Source organism: Staurois parvus, unplaced genomic scaffold (genome assembly GCF_062004578.1).
Source record: "Staurois parvus isolate SC_StPar_1 unplaced genomic scaffold, SC_StPar_1.0 ptg000566l, whole genome shotgun sequence".
Classification (NCBI taxonomy): domain Eukaryota; kingdom Metazoa; phylum Chordata; class Amphibia; order Anura; family Ranidae; genus Staurois; species Staurois parvus.
In genome coordinates, this window is record NW_028318362.1 from 5,633,772 (window position 1) to 5,653,682 (window position 19,911).

General features: G+C 43.5%; 1 protein-coding gene across 2 annotated transcripts in view; it reads left to right on the forward strand.

Annotated features, from left to right (window-relative positions):
* The first annotated feature begins 10,904 nt into the window (after window positions 1-10,904).
* RAP1GDS1 (Rap1 GTPase-GDP dissociation stimulator 1) overlaps window positions 10,905-19,911 on the forward strand; it is a 149,945-nt gene continuing 140,938 nt past the window's right edge. The window contains exon 1 of one of the 2 annotated variants that reach the window (XM_089691643.1): window positions 10,905-11,132. In XM_089691643.1, the coding sequence (XP_089547769.1) occupies window positions 11,129-11,132 (4 nt within the window). In that variant the 5' untranslated portion in view covers window positions 10,905-11,128. The remainder of the gene's footprint in view (window positions 11,133-19,911) is intronic. The other variant, XM_089691644.1, reaches the window with a different exon arrangement.

Consider the following 19,911-nt stretch of genomic DNA (forward strand, 5'->3'; position numbering starts at 1 on the left):
CAACAGACATACAGTGGATATAAAAAGTCTTCACACCTCTGTTACAATGTCAGGTTTCTGCAATGTAAAAAAAATTAGACAAAGATAAATTATTTCAGAACTTTTTCCACCTTTAATGTGCCCTATAAACTGTATGCAATTGCAAAACAAACTGAAATATTTTAGGGGGGGGGGGAGTAAACATAAAAAACTAAAATAATGTGGTTGCATAAGTATGCACACCCTCTTATAACTGGGGATGTAGCTGTGTTCAGAATTAAGCAATCACATTCAAAATCATGTTACGTAGGAGTCAGTACACACCTGCCATCATTTAAAGTGCCTCTGATTAACCCCAAAATAAAATTCAGCTGTTCTAGTAGGTCTTTCCTAACATTTTCTTAGTTGCATCCTACAGCAAAACTCATGGTCCGCAGAGACCTTCCAAAGCATCAGAGGGATCTCATTGTTAAAAGGTATCAATCAGGAGAAGGGTACAAATTTCCAAGGCATTAGATATACCATGGAACACAGTGAAGACAGTCATTATCAAGTGGAGAAAATATGGTGCAACAGTGACACTACCAAGAACTGGACGTCCCTCCAAAATTGATGAAAAGACGAGAAGAAAACTGGTCTGGGAGACTGCAATGAGGCCTACAGCAACATTAAAGGAGCTGCAGGAATATCTGACAAGTACTGGCTATGTGGTACATGTGACAACAATCTCCCGTATTCTTCATATGTCTGAGCTATGGGATAGAGTGGCAGGACGGAAGCCTTTTCTTATGAAGAAAAGCATGCAAGCCAAGCTAAATTTTGCAAAAACACATCTGAAGTCTCTCAAAAAATGTGGGAAAATGTGGTATGGTCTGATGAAACCAAGGTTGGACTTTTTGGTCATAATTCCAAAAGATATGTTTGGCACAAAAAAACAACACTGTACATCACCAAAAGAACACCATACCCACAGTGAAGCATGGTGCTGGCAGTATCATGCTTTGGGGCTGTTTTTCTTCAGCTGGAACTGGGGCCTTAGTCAAGGTAGAGGGAATTATGAATAGTTTGAAATGTCAGTCAATATTGGCACAAAACCTTTAGGCTTCTGCTAGAAAGTTGAACATGAAGAGGAACTTCATTTTTCAGCATGGCAACGACCCAAAGCATACAACCAAATCAACAAAGTAATGGCTTCACCAGAAGAAGTATAAAGTTTTGGAATGGCCCAGCCAGAGCCCAGACCTGAATCCGATCGAAAATCTGTGGGGTGATTTGAAGAGGGCTGTGCACAGGAGATGCCCTTGCAATCTGACAGATTTGGAGTGTTTTTGCAAGGAAGAGTGGGCAAGTATTGCCAAGTCAAGATGTGCCATGCTGATAGACTCATACCCAAAAACACTGAGTGCTGGAATCAAATCAAAAGGAGCTTCAACAAAGTATTAGTTTAAGGGTGTGCACACTTATGCAACCGTATTTTAGTTTTTTATTTTTACTTCCCTCCACCTAAAAGATTTCAGTTTGTTGTTCAACTGAGTTGTACAGTTTATAGGTCACACTAAAGGTGGAAAAAGTTCTGACATTATTTATCTTTGTCTAAATTTTACATCACAGAAACCTGACATTTTAACAGGGGTGTGTACACTTTTTCTATCCACTGTATAAGTAAAGTAACAATGTGTGCACAGTGGATACAATGGCACCATAAGGCTGAATAAATGTTCTGGGATGAATATTGACAAGACTGTTCTGCTGTACAGCCAGATGACGTCATGTTACTGTATAGCTTTGCCTGCTCTCATAGACCCGCATGGATAACTGGCTATAATAAGCCTTGTGTTTAGTGTAATGCAAAGATATTGCTTGAAACTGCAGTTTTAATAACTGATACATTGTTTCTTTGCTGTTGTCAGGCTCAGTGGCAAGGATAGTTTTTTTTTCATAGTGCTCAGTCTTTTTCCTTTATATAGTAAAAAAAAAATGATTTAATATCAACAAGAGAAAGCTTCAATCAAAATAAAAAATGATATAAAATTATTTTGTGTACAGTGTTGCATAACTGATTGTCTGTGAAAGTATCACAGTGCTGAAAAATGGCCTGGATGGGAAGAGGGTTTAACATGTTGGTCTTGAAGTGGTTAAAGTAGAACAAAAGGCATTTTTTTTTCCATTTTAGATAATGGAGGTTATAACCCTAACAGTTTTTAATTTTCTTTGTTGCCATCTGTGTCCCACTGGGGAGATTTTCCTTCACTTTTCAAACCGGAAGTGAGAGGAAATCTCTCCAAAGTTAGGGAATCCCTTGTGAACAGAACTAGTGTCCCCATTGGAAGGTTTCCTGTTTATTCCTGATCTAGCGACAACCCACAATTTTGGATTTTCTTTCACTTTCAGTGAATGGGACTAATGGAGAGTGGGAATCTCCCCAAAGGCAGCAGAGGCAGAAGCAGGGGCGGACTAACAACTCATGGGGCCCCTAGCAATAGGGGATCATGGGGCCCCTGTGTCCTTGCCCAAACTCAAAAAAGCCTATGAAAAAGGTACCAGGGGCATCTCCTGGGGCCCCCTACTGACCCGGGCCCTCGGGCAGTGCCTGAGTTTCCAAATGGTCAGTCCGCCCCTAGGCAGAAGTAAAAACTTGAAAGGTGTTCTAATCACTTTCCACTCCATCCAAATGCCTATGTGTTTACTTTAACCAGCTGCAGACTCTGGACATTCTACAAAAGCCAAAAAAAAGTCATCATGCCCTTTGCACGGCAATTCAGCTCTAAATAATGAGAGCTGCATTGCCGAATACACAGAGAATGTCCTGGCAACTAGAGCTGTAAAAAAAAAAAGCAGTCTGACAATGTTTATCAAGAACACTGCTCAACCACCAATAAAAAAAGATACAAAGAAACATTGTTTCATTTTTGTATCTTTCTGTTTATTCATTTACAGATCAAAGAGATGAACTTTGATCTATAGAGGAAGTCAGTTAATGCAACCTGGCAAGTTAAAAAAAAGTGTTTGTTTTTTTTGTATGTTTGTTTTTCAATTAAATGTTTCTCTGTTTAAATCCTTAATATCCATTAGTTTATTTTAAGCCCAATAAAAAGGAATTATCCTTCTCCATTCAAATATAATTTCTCTACTGATATATTTTTTTTAATTAACCAATAATATTTAATTTTTTTGTTTGCTTTGTTCATTAATATTTTTACACCTTTAACATATATATTTACACATAGACAACATTCATATGAAAGCGCTGCCCAAATACAATTGGTAAGAAATGGGATAAACTAGAAAACCATTATACGTAAATTCAATAAATAAATAAAGTCCTTGATGTGAAAATAATTAATAGATTTGTGCATATGCTTCCTCCACAAATAATGGGTGATTCGTGCTCTGTGCTCCCCACCTGTGTGCCCACTAACTCACCAGCTATAATGAAACAAGAGTCATTTACGCTTTGGTGGGGCATGTGGAGTTCTGCCGAGTCTTGTAGTCCGCCTGGTTTGAATGATGCTTGTCATCCTCAATCATCCCAACATGGTAACATTAGTGGAGTATGTGCATGAAAAGAATGGAAGAAGGCATCCAAATAGTGTGATTCTGTTAATTAAATAGAAGTAGATACACATATATTGTACATGTTTCCAGACTAAAAATAGCAGTAGCGCTGGCTTGGAAAGCAGTACACCACTTGTGCACTCCAAACACTGGTGGTGACGTCACCATGGTCTGTAGCTAACGCGTTTCGCCCCTCCCACTGTAAGTCCTCAGAGTCATGTCGAGTCTGGAGAAGTTTTAAGCCTTTCAACACCTCCCACTCAAGTCTATGGTGATGATCCACAAACGTGATGGCAGGTGTTTGTGGGGCATTTGCAGTGCATTATTACCATTAGAGTTTATTATAGGTGTTTGTGGTGCAGTTATAGCGCTTGTAAAACACCTAACAAACGTGCATAGGGCATTTAGGCAGCATTTTTAATGCTTGTAAAATGCCCTTACTAAAGCTCATTAACTTCCCTAGCGGTCTGATTATGTCAGTATTTCTGTGCTCAAAGTGGTACATTTTTTTTGCATGCAAATATGTTGTTTTTTTGTAGACCTGTAATTCTTAAGAATAACTCATTGAAATCAGACCAAATAAGAGTCTAATAAACATAACAGGTATGATAACATTTGAAACACAAACTCATAAATTATAATATAATAATCATAAAAAAATAATAATATAATAATACATTTAATTCAATAATGTAATCAAACCAAAAACACTGAAATTTGAAATAGAGCGCCAAGTTTGCACATCACTGAGCAAAGTCGCAAAATCGTTTTCAGTGTCTGATGACGAATTTCCCCACAAATCATTATCACTCACTTCTGCAAGTGGTTCTAATTTACTATCGCTGTTCTCTAGCTGGTCTAAAATCGCTTTTGACCTAAAGGGACGCTTTTTGGGCGCCATGGACGTTTCTCAGTTTCCAGGCAGAAAGAACAGTAAAAATGCAGGCAGGGCACAGGACAAAGCACTAGGGACAAAATGTATGTGAAATGGTTTGATACAGTAATATTTTACTATTTTGTAGTTTTTAGTGAATGTCACTTTTAAAATTTTTGAATTTCCCGCTGGTTCCATTCCCTGTACATCCCGACGCTTGCAGGGAACAGAACCCAGAAGACGGATGCTAGCATCAGCCAGAGGAGATGGCCAGGGACGCTGCAGGGGGGACATCGTGGGAGCGCAGGACAAGGTACTGTAAGTGCAGGAGGGATCCCAAAGCGACGCTGCAGGGTAATCCGGAGTGTAGCTCGGGGTTACTGCTTTTGGTACTGAAACTTTACCCCGAGCTACACTCGGGAATACCGCCAGGGGGGTTAATGCCTGTCTAATGCCCATACTAATGATATAGGGGCATTTTTGAAGAGTTAAAAATTTAGTCAAGTGTGAACAAGTCCTAAGGGTCCATGTACATTGGTCTTAAAAAATGTCAGTTCTTATGGCAGTAAAAAATGCATTTTTTGTACACGCGTTTAGGAGTGTTAAGTGTTGTTTCTGCCAGAAAACTGCTCTCAAATGCAAACCAGAAGTTTTTTTTCTGCCTCTCAATGTTGAAACATGCTTAAACCATGCCTGTAAACATCCTAATTAATACCTTCTCTTTGAGTCCTCGTTGGCTCTTCTCTACCTTTAACTCTCTACTTTCTCCACCCCCACCCAGCGCCTCACTCACTGCCCACAACATTGCACACCACTTTCAAAACAAGATTGACGCAATTTGTAGGGACATTGCCACTACACAGACACCCACCCCACTTAGCATTCCTCACACCATACCTCCCTCAACACTTTCCTCCTTTGACCTTGCTACCACCGAAGAGGTCTTTAAGGTCTTCTCAGAAGCCTGCCTCACCACCTGCCCCCTAGACCCTGTCCCCTCACAACTCCTTCGATCACCCTCCTCTTCCATCCTACACTCCCTCACTCACATCTTCAACCTCTCCCTCTCTACAGGTGCATTCCCCTCCCCTCTAAAGCACGCGCACATCACTCCCATACTTAAAAAACCCTCCCTAGACCCCACCAACCTGAACAACCTTAGACCCATCTCCCTGCTGCCATTTACCTCTAAACTCCTAGAATGCTTAGTCTACAATCGTCTGAGCTCCCACCTCACTGACAACAACCTTCTCGACCCCTTACAGTTTGGTTTTTGCCCCCTACACTCCACCGAAACTGCCCTACTAAAGCTCTCTAATGACCTACTAATTGCAAAAACCAACGGCCACTATTCAATACTCCTACTACTCGACCTCACCGTGGCTTTTGACATGGTTGACCATCCACTCCTCCTCAAAAAACTACACTCTTTTGGCCTCAGTGACTCCGCTCTCTCCTGGTTTTCCTCCTATCTATTGCAGCGCTCCTTCAGTGTTACCTATAACGCTGCCACCTCCTCCTCACTCCCTCTCTCTGTAGGGGTCCCCCAAGGTTCCATCCTTGGACCCCTTCTCTTCTCCATCTACACCTCCTCCCTTGGTCACTTGATAAACTCCCATGGCTTCAATTACCACCTCTATGCTGATGACACGCAAATCTGTCTACCCCTCACCTCACCCCTTCAGTTTCCACCCGCATCACTAGCCTACTAAGCGACATATCGGCTTGGATGTCACTCCACTTCCTCAAACTCAACCTTTCCAAAACTGAGCTCTTAGTATTCCCCCCTGCCTGCGCCACCCCCAAATGACTTCACCATAAATATTGCTAACGCCATCCTCAGTCCACCCCCTCATGCCAGGGTACTAGGTGTAATCCTAGACTCCCATCTGTTCTTCCAGCCCCAGATCCATTCGCTGACAAAATCATGTAGACTTCACCTCTGCAACATCTCCAAGATACGACCGTTCCTAACCCCGGAAACCACTAAGCAGCTTATTCACTCCCTTGTCATATCTCGCCTCGACTACTGTAACTCCCTCCTCATTGGCCTACCTCATCGCAGGCTATCCCCCCTCCAGTCTATCATGAACACTGCTGCCAGACTCATCCACCTCACTAACCGTTCCGTATCCGCCTCCCCTCTCTGCCATTCCCTCCACTGGCTCCCAGTTGCCCAACGGATAAAATTCAAAACTCTAACAATGACATATAAAGCCATCCACAACACTGCCCCAATTTACATAACCGATCTTATCTCTAAATATCACCCAAACCGTACACTCCGCTCCTCGCAAGACCTCTTACTCTCTAGCTCCCTTATCTCCTCCTCCCATGCTCGTCTCCAAGACTTCTCCAGGGCGCCACCCATCCTCTGGAACTCCCTACCCCAATCTATCCGACTATCACCTACTCTACTTGCCTTTAGGCGATCACTGAAAACCTTTCTCTTCAGGGAAGCCTATCCTGCCCTCTGATAATTCTGGAATCCTCTACTCTTCCAACCACTCCATCCCCCACAGTGACTACCTACTTTACCATTCACACCTCCCTCCTAGATTGTAAGCTCCAAGGAGCAGGGCCCTCAAATCCCTCTTGTATTGAACTGTATTGTTACTGTATTGTCTCCCACTATAATGTAAAGCGCTGAGCAAACCGTTTGCACTATATAAATCCTGTATAATAATAATAATCCTAATGAGCATGGACACATAAGAGAAAATTGAGCTGCTTGTACAGGCAAAACACATAACTCCTGTAGAAGCAGCGATTTTTAAACCCAGTGTGCAAAAAAATGTATATTTACTTTTTATATTTCTTCCCTTTGCTATGACTTCCTGTTCATGTATTCACATCCTTCATTCATGATGAGGGCCAACTCCAGCTAAGGGCTCGTGTACACCACAATTCTGTGTGTTGCAATTCACATGTCACTTGTGTTAAGCAGCTCATTCAATGTGAATGATTTGAAACACAAACAATGTTCACAAATATAAGGGGAAGCTGCATTTTCTAGCAAGGCACGAAATACCATGCATTGCACCACACACTTCCGTTTTGCAGGTCCGTTAGGGTGCCGGTCAAAAGGCATGGCAATGCAGTGCATACAATGCAATATTGGGCAAAGCAATGGAATGGTGTGAAGGCGCCCTAAAGCTAAATTCATACAGCATCACATTTCTAAGTGTTTTTTCAAGCATTTTTTCAAGTGTTTTTTAGCGTTTGGCTTTTTTTAGTAGAGTTGCACGTTTTTGGTGTTTTTTCAGGAGTTTTTCAACTAGGCATTTTTTATGTAGCCAATGGAAAGCTGAAAAAGGGGTGGAGAGTTACTGTCTGAGCTGAAAAAGCGCAACAAAATGCTCAAAAACACTCATGTCATGCTTTTCAGGCATTCCCATTGAAGCCTATAGAGAGAGAAAGCTGAACATGTTCTCCGCTAATCATCTCTGTTTCCTAAACCACTAATGACCTGAGATCAGCAATGATCCTCAGAATCTCCGCTGATCTCAGTTTCATAAAAAGACACCACAGTTACTAATAAATCTCAATGCAAACACATTTATTTTTTACTTTTTTCCAAGAAGTCATCTGACAACAACATTCTGGAAAGTGAGTCTGCCAGTGGGGCTGGCGGGCGTGAATTATTTTAGGACTGAACACACTTCAGAGCTAAGTGGGATGATGTCACTGCTTTGAGGATTAAAGCAGAGCTCTACCCAAAAGGGGAAAGTTCCGCTTTAAGTATTGGTCCTCTGCATTTCTTTTTCAATTACATTTCTCGCACAATTCTCCCATCACTGATTAGAAATTTGTTTGTTTTTCAAAAAATTTCCAACATGCCCAATCACTCAAATTCAATGGTCACTCAAAAATTGACCATAGCTGTGGCCCACTAGTATTTCAAACAAAAATTCTTAGGAAAGATTTTTGAAGGAAAATTCATTTGGAATTCGTTCCATGTATGGCCGGTTTAAGTCTCCCCCTATGTAGTGCTACCCTAGGCAGTGGCAGACTCAACAGGCTTGTCAGCTATATATGCGTGATTTTGCATTTCCAGGGAGGGGGCTTGTGCGAGGCTCACGCGCGCCCTACCCACGCCACCATTCACAGCTGCGACTGTCAATCACTGGGTCCCGGACGGTGATTGCCGAGCATCTCCGACAGGGAGGAGAACTGTATGTAAACAATATAGTTCTCCCTGTCAGCTCCTGCACACAGCTTTGGATGGCTGTGCAGTGTGATTACAGTGAAGCACAAACACAGAGCTTACTGTGAAACAGCACACAGTTAACCCTTTGATTGCCCCACATGTTAACCCCTTTCTGCACAGTGCCATTAGTACAGTGCCAGTGCTTTTTTTTTTTGCATTGATCACTGTATTGGTGTCACTGGGGATGTCAGTGACACCAAGTCAGTTCCTCCCAGTGTCAGAATGGCCGCTGCAGTCCCGCTATAAGTTGCTGATCGCCACCATTACTGGTAAAAATAAAAAAAAAAACCCAGTATCTATACAGACATTTGTAAATGCTAAAACTTTCACATAAACCAATTAATTTACACATATTGGGATTTTTTTTTTTAGCAATGATGGAGAAGAGTACATTTTGGCCTAAATGTATGCTGAAATTTGATTAAAATTTTTTTTACTGGACATATTTAATAGCAAAAAGTAAAAAATATTATTTTTTTTCTTAAAATTGTCAGTCTTTTTTTTTAGAGCGCAAAGAATAAAAAATGCACAGGTAAATCAAATACCACAAGAAAGCTCAATTCATGGGAAAAAAGGACATAAATTTGATTTGGGTGCAGCGCTGCATGACAGCGCAATTGTCAGTTAAAGTAACGCAGCAACATATCGCAAAAAAATGGCCTGGTCAGGAAGGGGGGTAAATCCTCTGGAGGGCAAGTGGTTAATTGCCCAGGTTCTGTGACTGATGAAAACGGAGCTCCAGTCAAAATAATAAAAAAAAGTCAGCAGCTACAAAAACTACAAAAAACAGACACTCGCTTGTCCCACGATCCAGCGGCGTCCTCACACTGGCCAGGTTTACTGGCACCCGGCTGTGACATCTTCACAGCCGGATGCCCACTGCACATGTGGGAGTAGCACTGCGCTTTGTGAATGGTCCTGTAGCCTTCTTGGACCTGTCATGTGTCCCAGAAAACTATGGAGGGGGGGGGGGGACAACTTCTGCTCCCAATTGCTTAGGCGGGAGTGGGTACTTTTCAAATTTGGGCACCCCCTCCTCCCGAACCCAATCCCCAAAGGGGCCACTCCTTAACAAGGAGCAGGGACGAAGACTTGAAGCGGAACTTCCCCTTTTGGATGGAGCTCTGCTTTAGCCCTGGTTCACACTAATGCAGTGCAGTGCAGGAAATGCAGTGAATCCTGTACGTTTCCCGCACGGAAATGCAATTGCACGGCGCCCATGTGATCTGGTACGGGCATCGATGTCAGGTATTAACGATACCGTGAAACAGATTGCAAAACGCAGTGCGATTGCCAGAATACACATTGCATGGGTGTGAACACCCATGTGATGCAACTCAGGTGCGGGGAGCAAAAAGGGTCCTGCACCTTTTGGGTGCGGATGCGATGCGATTTGAGTCATACAAATTGTACCGCACAGACATTGCATGTGATTTGCACAGGAATGTGGTGTGGTTTCTGTGATGAGCCGCACCACATTAGTGTGAACCAGGGCTTAAAGCGATTCTAAAAGTTAATTTTTTTTGTAAAATAACAAACATGTCTATACTTACCTGCTATGTGCAGTGGTTTTGCACAGAGCAGCCCAGTTCCTCCTCTTCTCAGGTTCCCCCGCAGGCTCTCCTGTGTGTCTGGTGCCCCCACAGCCAGCAGCTTGCTATGGGGCACCCGCTGCTCTGTATGTCCATTCACACACGGAGCTACGGCTTGGCCCAGCCCCCTCTCTCTCCTCATTGGCTTACTTGCTGTGATTGACAGCAGTGGGATCCAATGGCTAAATTTTGCTGTCTCAGCCAATGAGGAGGTAGAGACCCAGGACAGCCGAGGCTTTCATTCACATCACCAGATCACAATGAGGCTCAGGTAAGTATTTAGGGGGCTGGGGGAGAGAGGGTAAAAAACCTTCAGCCTTTACAACCACTTTAAGGTGGTAATTAACTCTCTCAGTGCCTTATCTGCGGTACAGTAGCCCCAGAACCTGTGTAATTAATATGTGTTCGGTTTTAAAGGGATGAGGTGGCAACCCTAGGTCACCCAAGGGCCCCTGTGCAGTTTGTGAGCTCCCATCTGAACTAGCAGGTAAAGACTGAAAGGAAAAGCATCTTCTCATGACTGGAAGCTAACAGTGCACCATGTATATTACAAACAGGCTGCCACAGGGTACACACACTACCCACAGCACTGACAGCACCGCACACCGTGCCAGCATCAGTCCAGCAGGGTGGGGCGCGACTCAACCACAGTGGCTGCCTAGTGCGCATGCGCCCCTTTAGTGAACCGAAACCCCTCCCTCCTCCCCCTGTGAGCCGGTGCCGGGGGTGCGCGCTCGCTCTCGCGGTGTCTGGAGAATCTGAGCTGGGTGTCGGACTGTCGCCTGTGTCCCCCTCTCTACCTGCGGCAGTACAGAGAGCGCCCCCACCCCCCTTTCCTGCCGGTCACGTGACCGGAGCGAGCGGCCAGAATCCAGGAGACAGAATCCAGGCACAGAGACCGGGGGAGTCAGCGGCAGCATGGGTGAGTGGAGGAGACGTACACTGAATGACATCCACACAACGCCCACATACGCCGCCGTGTAGTCCGGAGATGGCTGCCTGCAGTGTATTGATCATGTATTCAGGATGGCTCCTGTGTCACTGCTGGGAAGTTGGACAGGACACGGATCCTATGGCAGGGCTATGTCCTAGTTGTATCTGCTGCAGCCATGTCATTCATTCCTATGGGTCAGCTGGTGAATGGAGCTCAGGATTCTGCACCTCTGACAACCATTCCCAATAATCCATGACCTGTCATGCTGATTTATTGGAGATCGGACAAGCCCAGCCAATCCGGCGTTGGCTATTTTCCTTCGCCGCCCTTCCACACACATATCACCTACCATCAGGAGCCGGCGGTCTCTTCCACCTTTTCACAGCCGGCCCCCCTGACATTGCTGACTTGATCTCACCGCGGGTCTAATGGCAGCCAAACACGCTGCGATACATTTGAGCGATTTGGCAGAAGGGTCCAATCGGAAATTTGGTCGATCAAAAATGGCTTGGCCAAGTAACGCGTAATCGGTAGTGACAGTTGTGTTTTACCCAAGTCGATTGGTTGTGATGGAAAGAGATCTCCCTTGCGTCCAAAGTTCGATCGTGCTCCAGAGGTTGCAAGCGATGCAATGCTTCCTTGCCGCCTGTTTTAACCCCATTTTTGCTGATAAACGCACCAGAGCATTGCAGGGCTTCCCCAGTGGCTTGAATGTGTATGCCACCGGCAGATCGAGTTATAATTGCTGCAGGCGTCAAGTGCCGCGGCATGTAAACACCCCCATTTGCTGCCTATTGCAGCTTAACTCCTTGGTGCCGGCCTCTCGGCAGGTGGGCCTTAATGCCGATAGGCAACATATATCCATACCTAAAGGTAAGCAGACTTGCGCCCAGCACAGATACCAGCGGCTAACCAAGAGCCCCCAATCTCTACTTGCTTTCAGGAGATTTACGATTATGTGACCGCTGTGACTGTGATCATCACATGATCAGAAACCTTTCCCCTCCTCCCGATATCTAAAACTCCTTAAGGGGCTGAGAGGTGCCAAGGGGTTAAAAGTGGACGGGGGCAGTTGGCAGGCAGCAAAAACGTAGCTCAACTTTACATTTTTGCCACCCCCAACCACAAGTCTAGGGCTGGCCATACATTATACAATTCTCTTGAGATTTTTGGTTTAGATTTACCAAAAACCATATAATATGAGATCAAACCTAACAACACTTTCAATTGTATCCAATTAGGTAGGCCCTTGTACTACATAGTTGAAGGTAAATCTAAAGGAAATTGGGCAGAAATTGGACAGAAAATTGTATAGTGCATGGCCAGCCTTAGGCTAGGTTCGTACCTGTGCATTTTTAAATCTGCAGAAATACTACAGTCCATTTAACATGATTTCCTATGGGTCTGGTTCACATCTGTGCATTTTCAAACACTGCGTTGGAAAGGGTTCCAGCAGCAGGTTGCGTTTTTGGCTCCATAGACTTCAATAGAAGTGCATCAAAAATGCATGAAAAGCCCAAGTACAGGCGTTGTTGGTGCACTTTCCTGCATGGCAGTAGATACCTACCCCTGCAACATTAACACATCCCAAAAACACTTTCAAAAAGCATAAAAAAGTGTGAGAAAAACACTAACTGCACTGCAAATGCACCAGGAAAAATGCATCAACCACAACCTGCATAGGTGTGAACCTAGCCTAAATATGGCCTTAAAGTGGTTCTGAAGCCTTAGGCCTGGTTTACACCTATGTGCTTTTTTGGTGCATTTTGTCTTTTTGCAGAAACGCACTACTGTCCATTTAACATGGTTTCCTATGGGACACATTTACATCTCTGCTTTTTTTTTTTTTTTTTTCTGCTGTGTTTTTGTAAAGGGTTAAGGGACTTTTTTAAATGCAAATTGGTGCATTTTTGTTTTAATAGACTTCAATGGAGATGCTGCAAAAACTCATGTAGTATGTTTTTGACGTGTTTTGCTTTTTTAACTGCCCAACAAATTGGCCAAAAAAAAGCAGAAAAAACACAAAATGCACCAAAAATGCGTCAAAAATTCTAAGTGCATCGCAAAAAAGCACTGCAGAAACGGATAAACAGCCAACTGCATAGGTATGAACCAGGCCTTAAGGTTTTTGACCCTAATGAATTCTATGCAATAAGGTATAAAAAAAAAAAAAAACCTTCTGTGCTGCAGGATCCCAGCCCCCGTTTTATTCTTACCTGAGCCTGATCTGATCCAGCAATGTGCATGAGAGCAGCATCTCTCTCTATCTCCTTCCTCACTAGGCAGATTGATAGCAACGGTCCCACTGCTGTCAGTCAAATGCCGCGATAAGGGAGCTGGAGGGCGGGGCTGAGCCATCCGCTCTGTGTCAATAGATGCAGGCAGGGTGGCTCGACAGCGATCCTGCATGGGTGCCCCCATGGAAAGGGGCACTTGCAGAAGAGGGGCCTAGAGTACGGTGGGGGACCCCAGAAGGGGAGGATCAGGGTTGCTCTGTGCAAAACTATTGCACAGAGCAGGTTAGTATAACACGTTTGTTATTTTAATAAAAAAAAAAAATGAAGGTTTAATGTCAGTTTATTTGTACAGAGTCAGTCCACCAACTGAAAAATGTGTGTTTTCCACTCCCTAAACGATTTCTGCGGTTCACCACTTAGCTTAGGAGCTTAGGAGCACAAAAGGAGATCAGTGTTTCTGCACATGCTAATAGATACAATCCATTTCATGTACAGGATCAGCTGAAACCCAGGGCACATGTGTATGGAGCATTGGTCAAATTGTTTGCTATGTGGTCGATCGGTATAGATCAATCATTTTTATAGTTCCATATATGGCCAGCATTAAACAGCGCGCAGGAGCAAAATAATGTGACATTTGAACACCGCCTCCTGGGATGAGTATTGAATAGTTCTGTCATTCTCCTAGGTGGGCGATCTGCAGTGGGCTGCCACATTATATATAATGAAAAAAATGCTGTTGTGTAAGAGGTATGGGGGGTTACAGATGAAAGGAAGTTGCTCTCATGTAGGTCCACTAAACTGCATGATATTTAATATACTAAAGCATTGTGAATCATAAACAAATGCTGTTTGTTCTTTTTTTTTTGCTGCTGCCTTCTGGCGGCCCTTTAAGTGGGTGTTAATGCCAAAGGGGTAGAGCTGGCTTCCCAACTACGTGATCAGTGTGCTGGACTGTGTTAGTGGTCACACGATCAAGAGCCCATTCCAATCACAGTGCCCAGGAGCTGTCAATGACAGCTCGCTCATTGTGCAGAACCTCAGAGCTGCATGCATATGTGCACTAATCCCACCTGGCCTGCTGCTGCATATATGTATTATGCCAGGGGAAATGGTGAATTATTGAAATACTATGTTTTTTTCATGTCAGTTCTGTTGATCTCCAGCTGTTTTCAGCCACCTCCTTTTTAGAACATCAGTGGTCCATCATTGCATTGTCATGGCCTTCTGATAGTGATGACAATGGACCAATGTGTGTCAGCACGGTTATCTGTATTCTTTTAAAAGTGCATGTGAATGCATGTGACACAGGAGCACAGTTGTGTGATGCTATCACCCTGACAGGAGGTTCCTGAACGACTACCGTTGTGCCGGGAATACTGGGGATGTAAATTGATTGAAAACATCTTTGGAAATCACATTACCATGTTAAAGGGTATGTTCACCTTTGCAACACATTACATGTTCCAGCATCTGCACCTTCTCCCCCCCTCCCTGTGGCAGTGGTCGGGGGGATCTTCTCCTCACACCCGCTGTCACAATTTGAAAACGGTGCTGCGCTGTGGAGCTCTGTTCACACAGTCACGTAATTCATTCACAGTTTCCTGTGAAGTGCCCTCAATCATTGTGGTTGATGACTTGTAGTTTTCAGTGAACTACGAGGGTGCTGTGAGCTCTCTTGTAGTTCATTGATTCTTCCTTCTGTCAAGTAACTGCCTGCCTGTATGAGGTACAGGCAGACAGCTATCCTGAGAGTCTGCAGGAGCCTCACAAATTTACAATCCAAATGTGCATTTTTTTTTTTCTTCAAAAGGTGAATGTGGCCTTTAACCCCTTCACGCCTAAGGGTGAAACAAATCTAAATGCCTAAGCACAATTTTGCAACGTTGACATGTGACAGTAAAACCGTACATATCATCACAACTACTTTGTACATCCAGGTGAATTATACCGCGTTTTTTTCAGGACAAACTTGGCTTTCATTTGGTGGTAAATGGTAATGGATATCTCCTGATTTTTTTTTTTTTTTTTTTTTTTTTTTTTATTATCAAAGGAAAATTGGCCCAAAATAGTAAAAATTTATTTAGCTTCTTACTACCATAATTACCACTAAAGAACAACCCAGAATAAATTCTCCAGCTTTTGATGGTCGCAGCGATACCATATTTGTGTATGTTATTTGTACCCGTAGTACAGCCCAGAAGCAAGAGTGCGCATTTTGTTTTTTTTTACCTAAAACACTCTGACACCAATTTTTTTTTAAAATCCTGACCTTTGACCCTGACCCAAACAATAACCTCGACACTGAACTAGATCAAACCTTGATCTAGGTATTTTTTCTTTTCTTTTTTTTAATACTTATCCTTTTTTTTTTTTTTTACAAACTTTTTTTCTCTCTATGTCAGGAGTTAAGAGAGATACGATCTATCTCTCTTCTCCATTCATAGAGAGGGAAAAAAAAACAAGGGGGCCGGGCTGCACAGTGACTGATCACTGTGAAAGCCAATCAGAGTCTATCACAGCGATCATGTGACCCAGAATCGGGAGTCCCGGGTCCCGATCGTTAGAACGGGACTCGGGGCTCTCCGTGACACCGCGGTCTTTGTGCTGGGAGCGCGCGCGGTGCGCTCCCAGCACGAAGACAGGTACGCAGTTATGCGGCCCCACGGAAAAAAGCCCAGTTCCGTGAGGTCACATATTTGTGTGACTTCGGCGTCAAGGGATTAAGGTAAAAGATTTTTGAGAACATGTTTACATATACTTTAACCTCTTGCCAACTGCCTAGCGCAGATGTGCAGTGACAAGAAAGGTGGGCTTTATTGCCCAGCCTCCACACATTTGTGCCCACGGCGGCATGAGGTTTGTGTTGGGAGAGTGCGCTCACTGATCAAGCTGTCACAGACAGCTCTCGGTCAAGGCCTCTGATTTGGAGCTAGCGGGACAGGCTCCCTATCATGTGACTGCTGTGAGAGCCAGAAATTCTGAAAGGCCCTCTGCACACTGGTATATACCCTCTCAAGCAGACTATGCAATACATAGGGATATTTGGTTCACAGGTATTGCAGTACATGTTTAAGCTGCCCAACTGCGTCAAAGTAATCCCTCTATGCCCAGTCCTACTCTGCTTTGCCTACACAAATGCTACACAATGCCAACATAGCTGTGAGAGCCGATCACATTATGCAGAAAGGTTAAAAAAAAAAATGTACCCTTGCACCCCTTCTGCACTGTAGGGGGTTAACTGATTGTATTGCCTAGGGCAGTGGTCGGCAAGCCGATGCTCGCGAGCCACATGCGGCTCTTTACACACTTTAATGCGGCTCTTCTGTGTGCCGGGCGCCCGCTCCCCTCCCTCCTCTCGGGTGGCCGCCCCAAAAGTCAAGACTCTGCAGCTAGCCCAGCAATGGGCAAACTACGGCCCGGCGGACCTTTTAATCCGGCCCGCGGAGCGTGGCAAACATTGGCTGTCAGGATGTAGGCGGGGCAGCGTGACGAACTCCTCTCCTCTCACAGTCCGCCCTGAAGACCGGAACGGCGCGGGAACACGGCGAGAGGAACGCGCGGAGCAAAGGTAAGTGAATTGACACAATAGGGGGGATGAATTACTATATGGGGGATGAATTACTATATGGGGGATGAATTACTATATGGGGGATGAATTACTATGGGGGATGAATTACTATATGGGGGATGTATTTTCAGTTTTAAAAATGTGGCTCTCAAAATGAATTTCAATCGTGGTTTTGGCGAGATTTGGGTCAGTTGAAAAAAAAGGTTGCCCACCACTGGCCTAGGGGATGCTGATTTAGGTCATACACTTCATTATAATGCACTCTTCTTTGCTGCCCGGTGTCTTGGGCTGTGGGCAGGCCTTTGGTGACTTCAAGTGAGCCAGCCATACTACATGGATTGAAATTCAGCCGTTTCAGCATTGCTTGACCAAGTTCCAATCCATGTATGGTCAGGCTGGTTGTACAGAAGTTGATCTGTCAATCAGCTTCTGTAGAGCCATCCTGTGGCATTTTTCCCAATTGATCAGTGCTGCTGGATATAGCTGGTGGCACTGCTCAGTTTATTCTGATGGCAGGAAAGTCTCCCCAATGTCCTAATACAATCACTCAGTGGGAGTGACTATGGTAACTTTTTTTTTTTTTTCCTTTCATTCAACTCACTAGTTGAACAAAAAAAAAAATGAATAATGTTATAATAAATTACAAGGCAGGCTCTGCTAATACAAGAGAACAATGGAGAACTGCAACCAGTCGGGCAGAGAAAAGGATCAGCTTCAGGGGCCCAGTCTCAGAGGAATGGGGTAACATTATCATCTTATTCTTCATTCTGTAGGCAGAACAAGCAGTTCAACAGAGAAGTCAATTTTTATGACTGTTTCATGGTATACCCATATTTAGTTTGTAACATTAAACATTGTCACAGTCTTACCCTGGTGTTATTGGCTGATGCAGAATGATGTCGCTCCTGCTCATGTGCAGTTCATTCTTCCCGACACACGTGATCTATACTGGGGTTTACATTGAGCTTGTACTTGTGCAGCTCTGTGCACATTTCAGAGAAGACCACAGGCATGTCGTTTTTTTGTTATTGCAGAAGAACTGCTTGTGTTGATTTTTATGTCTCCTGCATGCAGACGGAGATAGTTTTTTTTTTTTTTGTTGCAGAAGAGCTGTTCGTGTTGATTTTAAGGCCTGTGCCTCCTTTGTACCCTAAAATGCTGTTTTTTTTAGGATGACAGTATGGCATTTTGTTAGCCTGGACCCTGGAAAATGCCACTGTTGTATGTGTTGATGTTCCTGGTTACCCAGCCATCACTAAAAATTTAAAGGATCTTCTACTTTTCCTATTTATGACATGATTAACATCACTTTTACTGCCATACATTTGCAAACAGCATTTCATTTATTTCTGCTGGTCTCAGGTAACTTCATTAGTGGTGGTAATGTGGAATTTAAGTAGATTATTTTGATGCCAAACTTCTGTTCTCTATCTCGGGTTTCCTAGTACTGTTTTCTGTTAAAGACAAAATGAATTAAAGTTGGGATTGTTTGGAAACGGGCTGTGCATTCTGTTATTTGTGTTAAGCCAAAGAACCCTCCCTGAGCTAGAGCCGATTATGCTGCGTTAGATGTTTTATTGCTAAGTCACTTCGTGGATCTAAGGACTCAGACGCCTTTTCTGAAATATCTTGTTGCCATGATTTTAATATTTTCTTTTTTCTATTTCATGATCGAGTGTGCAAAATTATAATGTTGGCAGTTAAATCAAGCCTGCTGCAGCACTTGAACTGTATTTCAGCACTGGGGGACTGGACAGAGTGGCAGTTTTAAATTGACGGCTTCCAGTACTGAGAACATGAATGCGCCATCTGATTGGCTGGATCCCATGGAATTGTTGCAGAAGGGAGTAATTATAGAGGAAGGCAAAGCTTTAAAATATGTACTGCTATATATATACAGCCAGCACTGTCAGATCTGTTCGCATACAGTTCTGGGGGTATATAGGCAAGCTGTAAGGAAATTTATGCAGTGAAGTATTTGAGAAATTTATGTAAATATATTGCAGTAAAGGTGCACATTTTATTGTGACTGTCCCTTTAAATATGTCTTTGAATATGATGTCTCTTCCAGTATTATATGTAATCATATCACTGTACGTTTTCTTAAAGAGAGAATTGTTTTCCCAAATATAGAATGGCATGAGTTATTATCATTTTGCACATGGTGTGTGTATATATATATATATATTATTTTTTTTTTAACTTTGCACGTTTCTAGCCCCCTCCTCCATACAATCATAAAAAAAATAATTTTGTGTATTTTGTTTTATTCACAATGCCTCCATTCTCGCCTAGGCGAGAATGACATGAAACCTTCTCCCATAGTCTTCTGGGATGTCAGCATCACATATCCCAGGAGACATTGGCTTCCCCACAACACATGAAGCTTTATCTGGTGCCACATCATTAGGGGGCCGGTGCTAAAAACTGGGAAGAGTCTGCAGGGTCCCGATAACTGGGATCAAGTGAAATTCTTCTTTAAATAAATAGGGTTTTGCACATGTTTTATTAAAATGATTGTAGATGCATTGCTACGTAATAAAAGAATAGGCTCTTCATGTTCTGCGAATGTAGTAGAGCAGTTGAATGACAGGATTCCACCACCTATTCAAAGAACACAATGCATTGTGGGAGTTCTGTGAATGGCAGAGAGAGCAGGTAAGGGTGGGCGGTGCAACTTTTCTGTGCAACCGAGGCTACAGTTACATTTTCCAGACAGCTATATCAGAAGTAAACACCTGCAAGCATAGGAATACACTTTTTACGCATACCTGCAAAAAAATGTATACTAATTTTTAGCATTTGCATTCACATATAAAATACATTATAAATACCTCCCCCCCTTTATTATAAGTGATCATATACCTTTTGTTAGCTGCATAAGAAGCTCAGAGTGCTGAGGGAGGGGAAACAGTAGTGCACTTATCTTTCCAGTGAATGTCAGTCCTGTAGAGGGGGG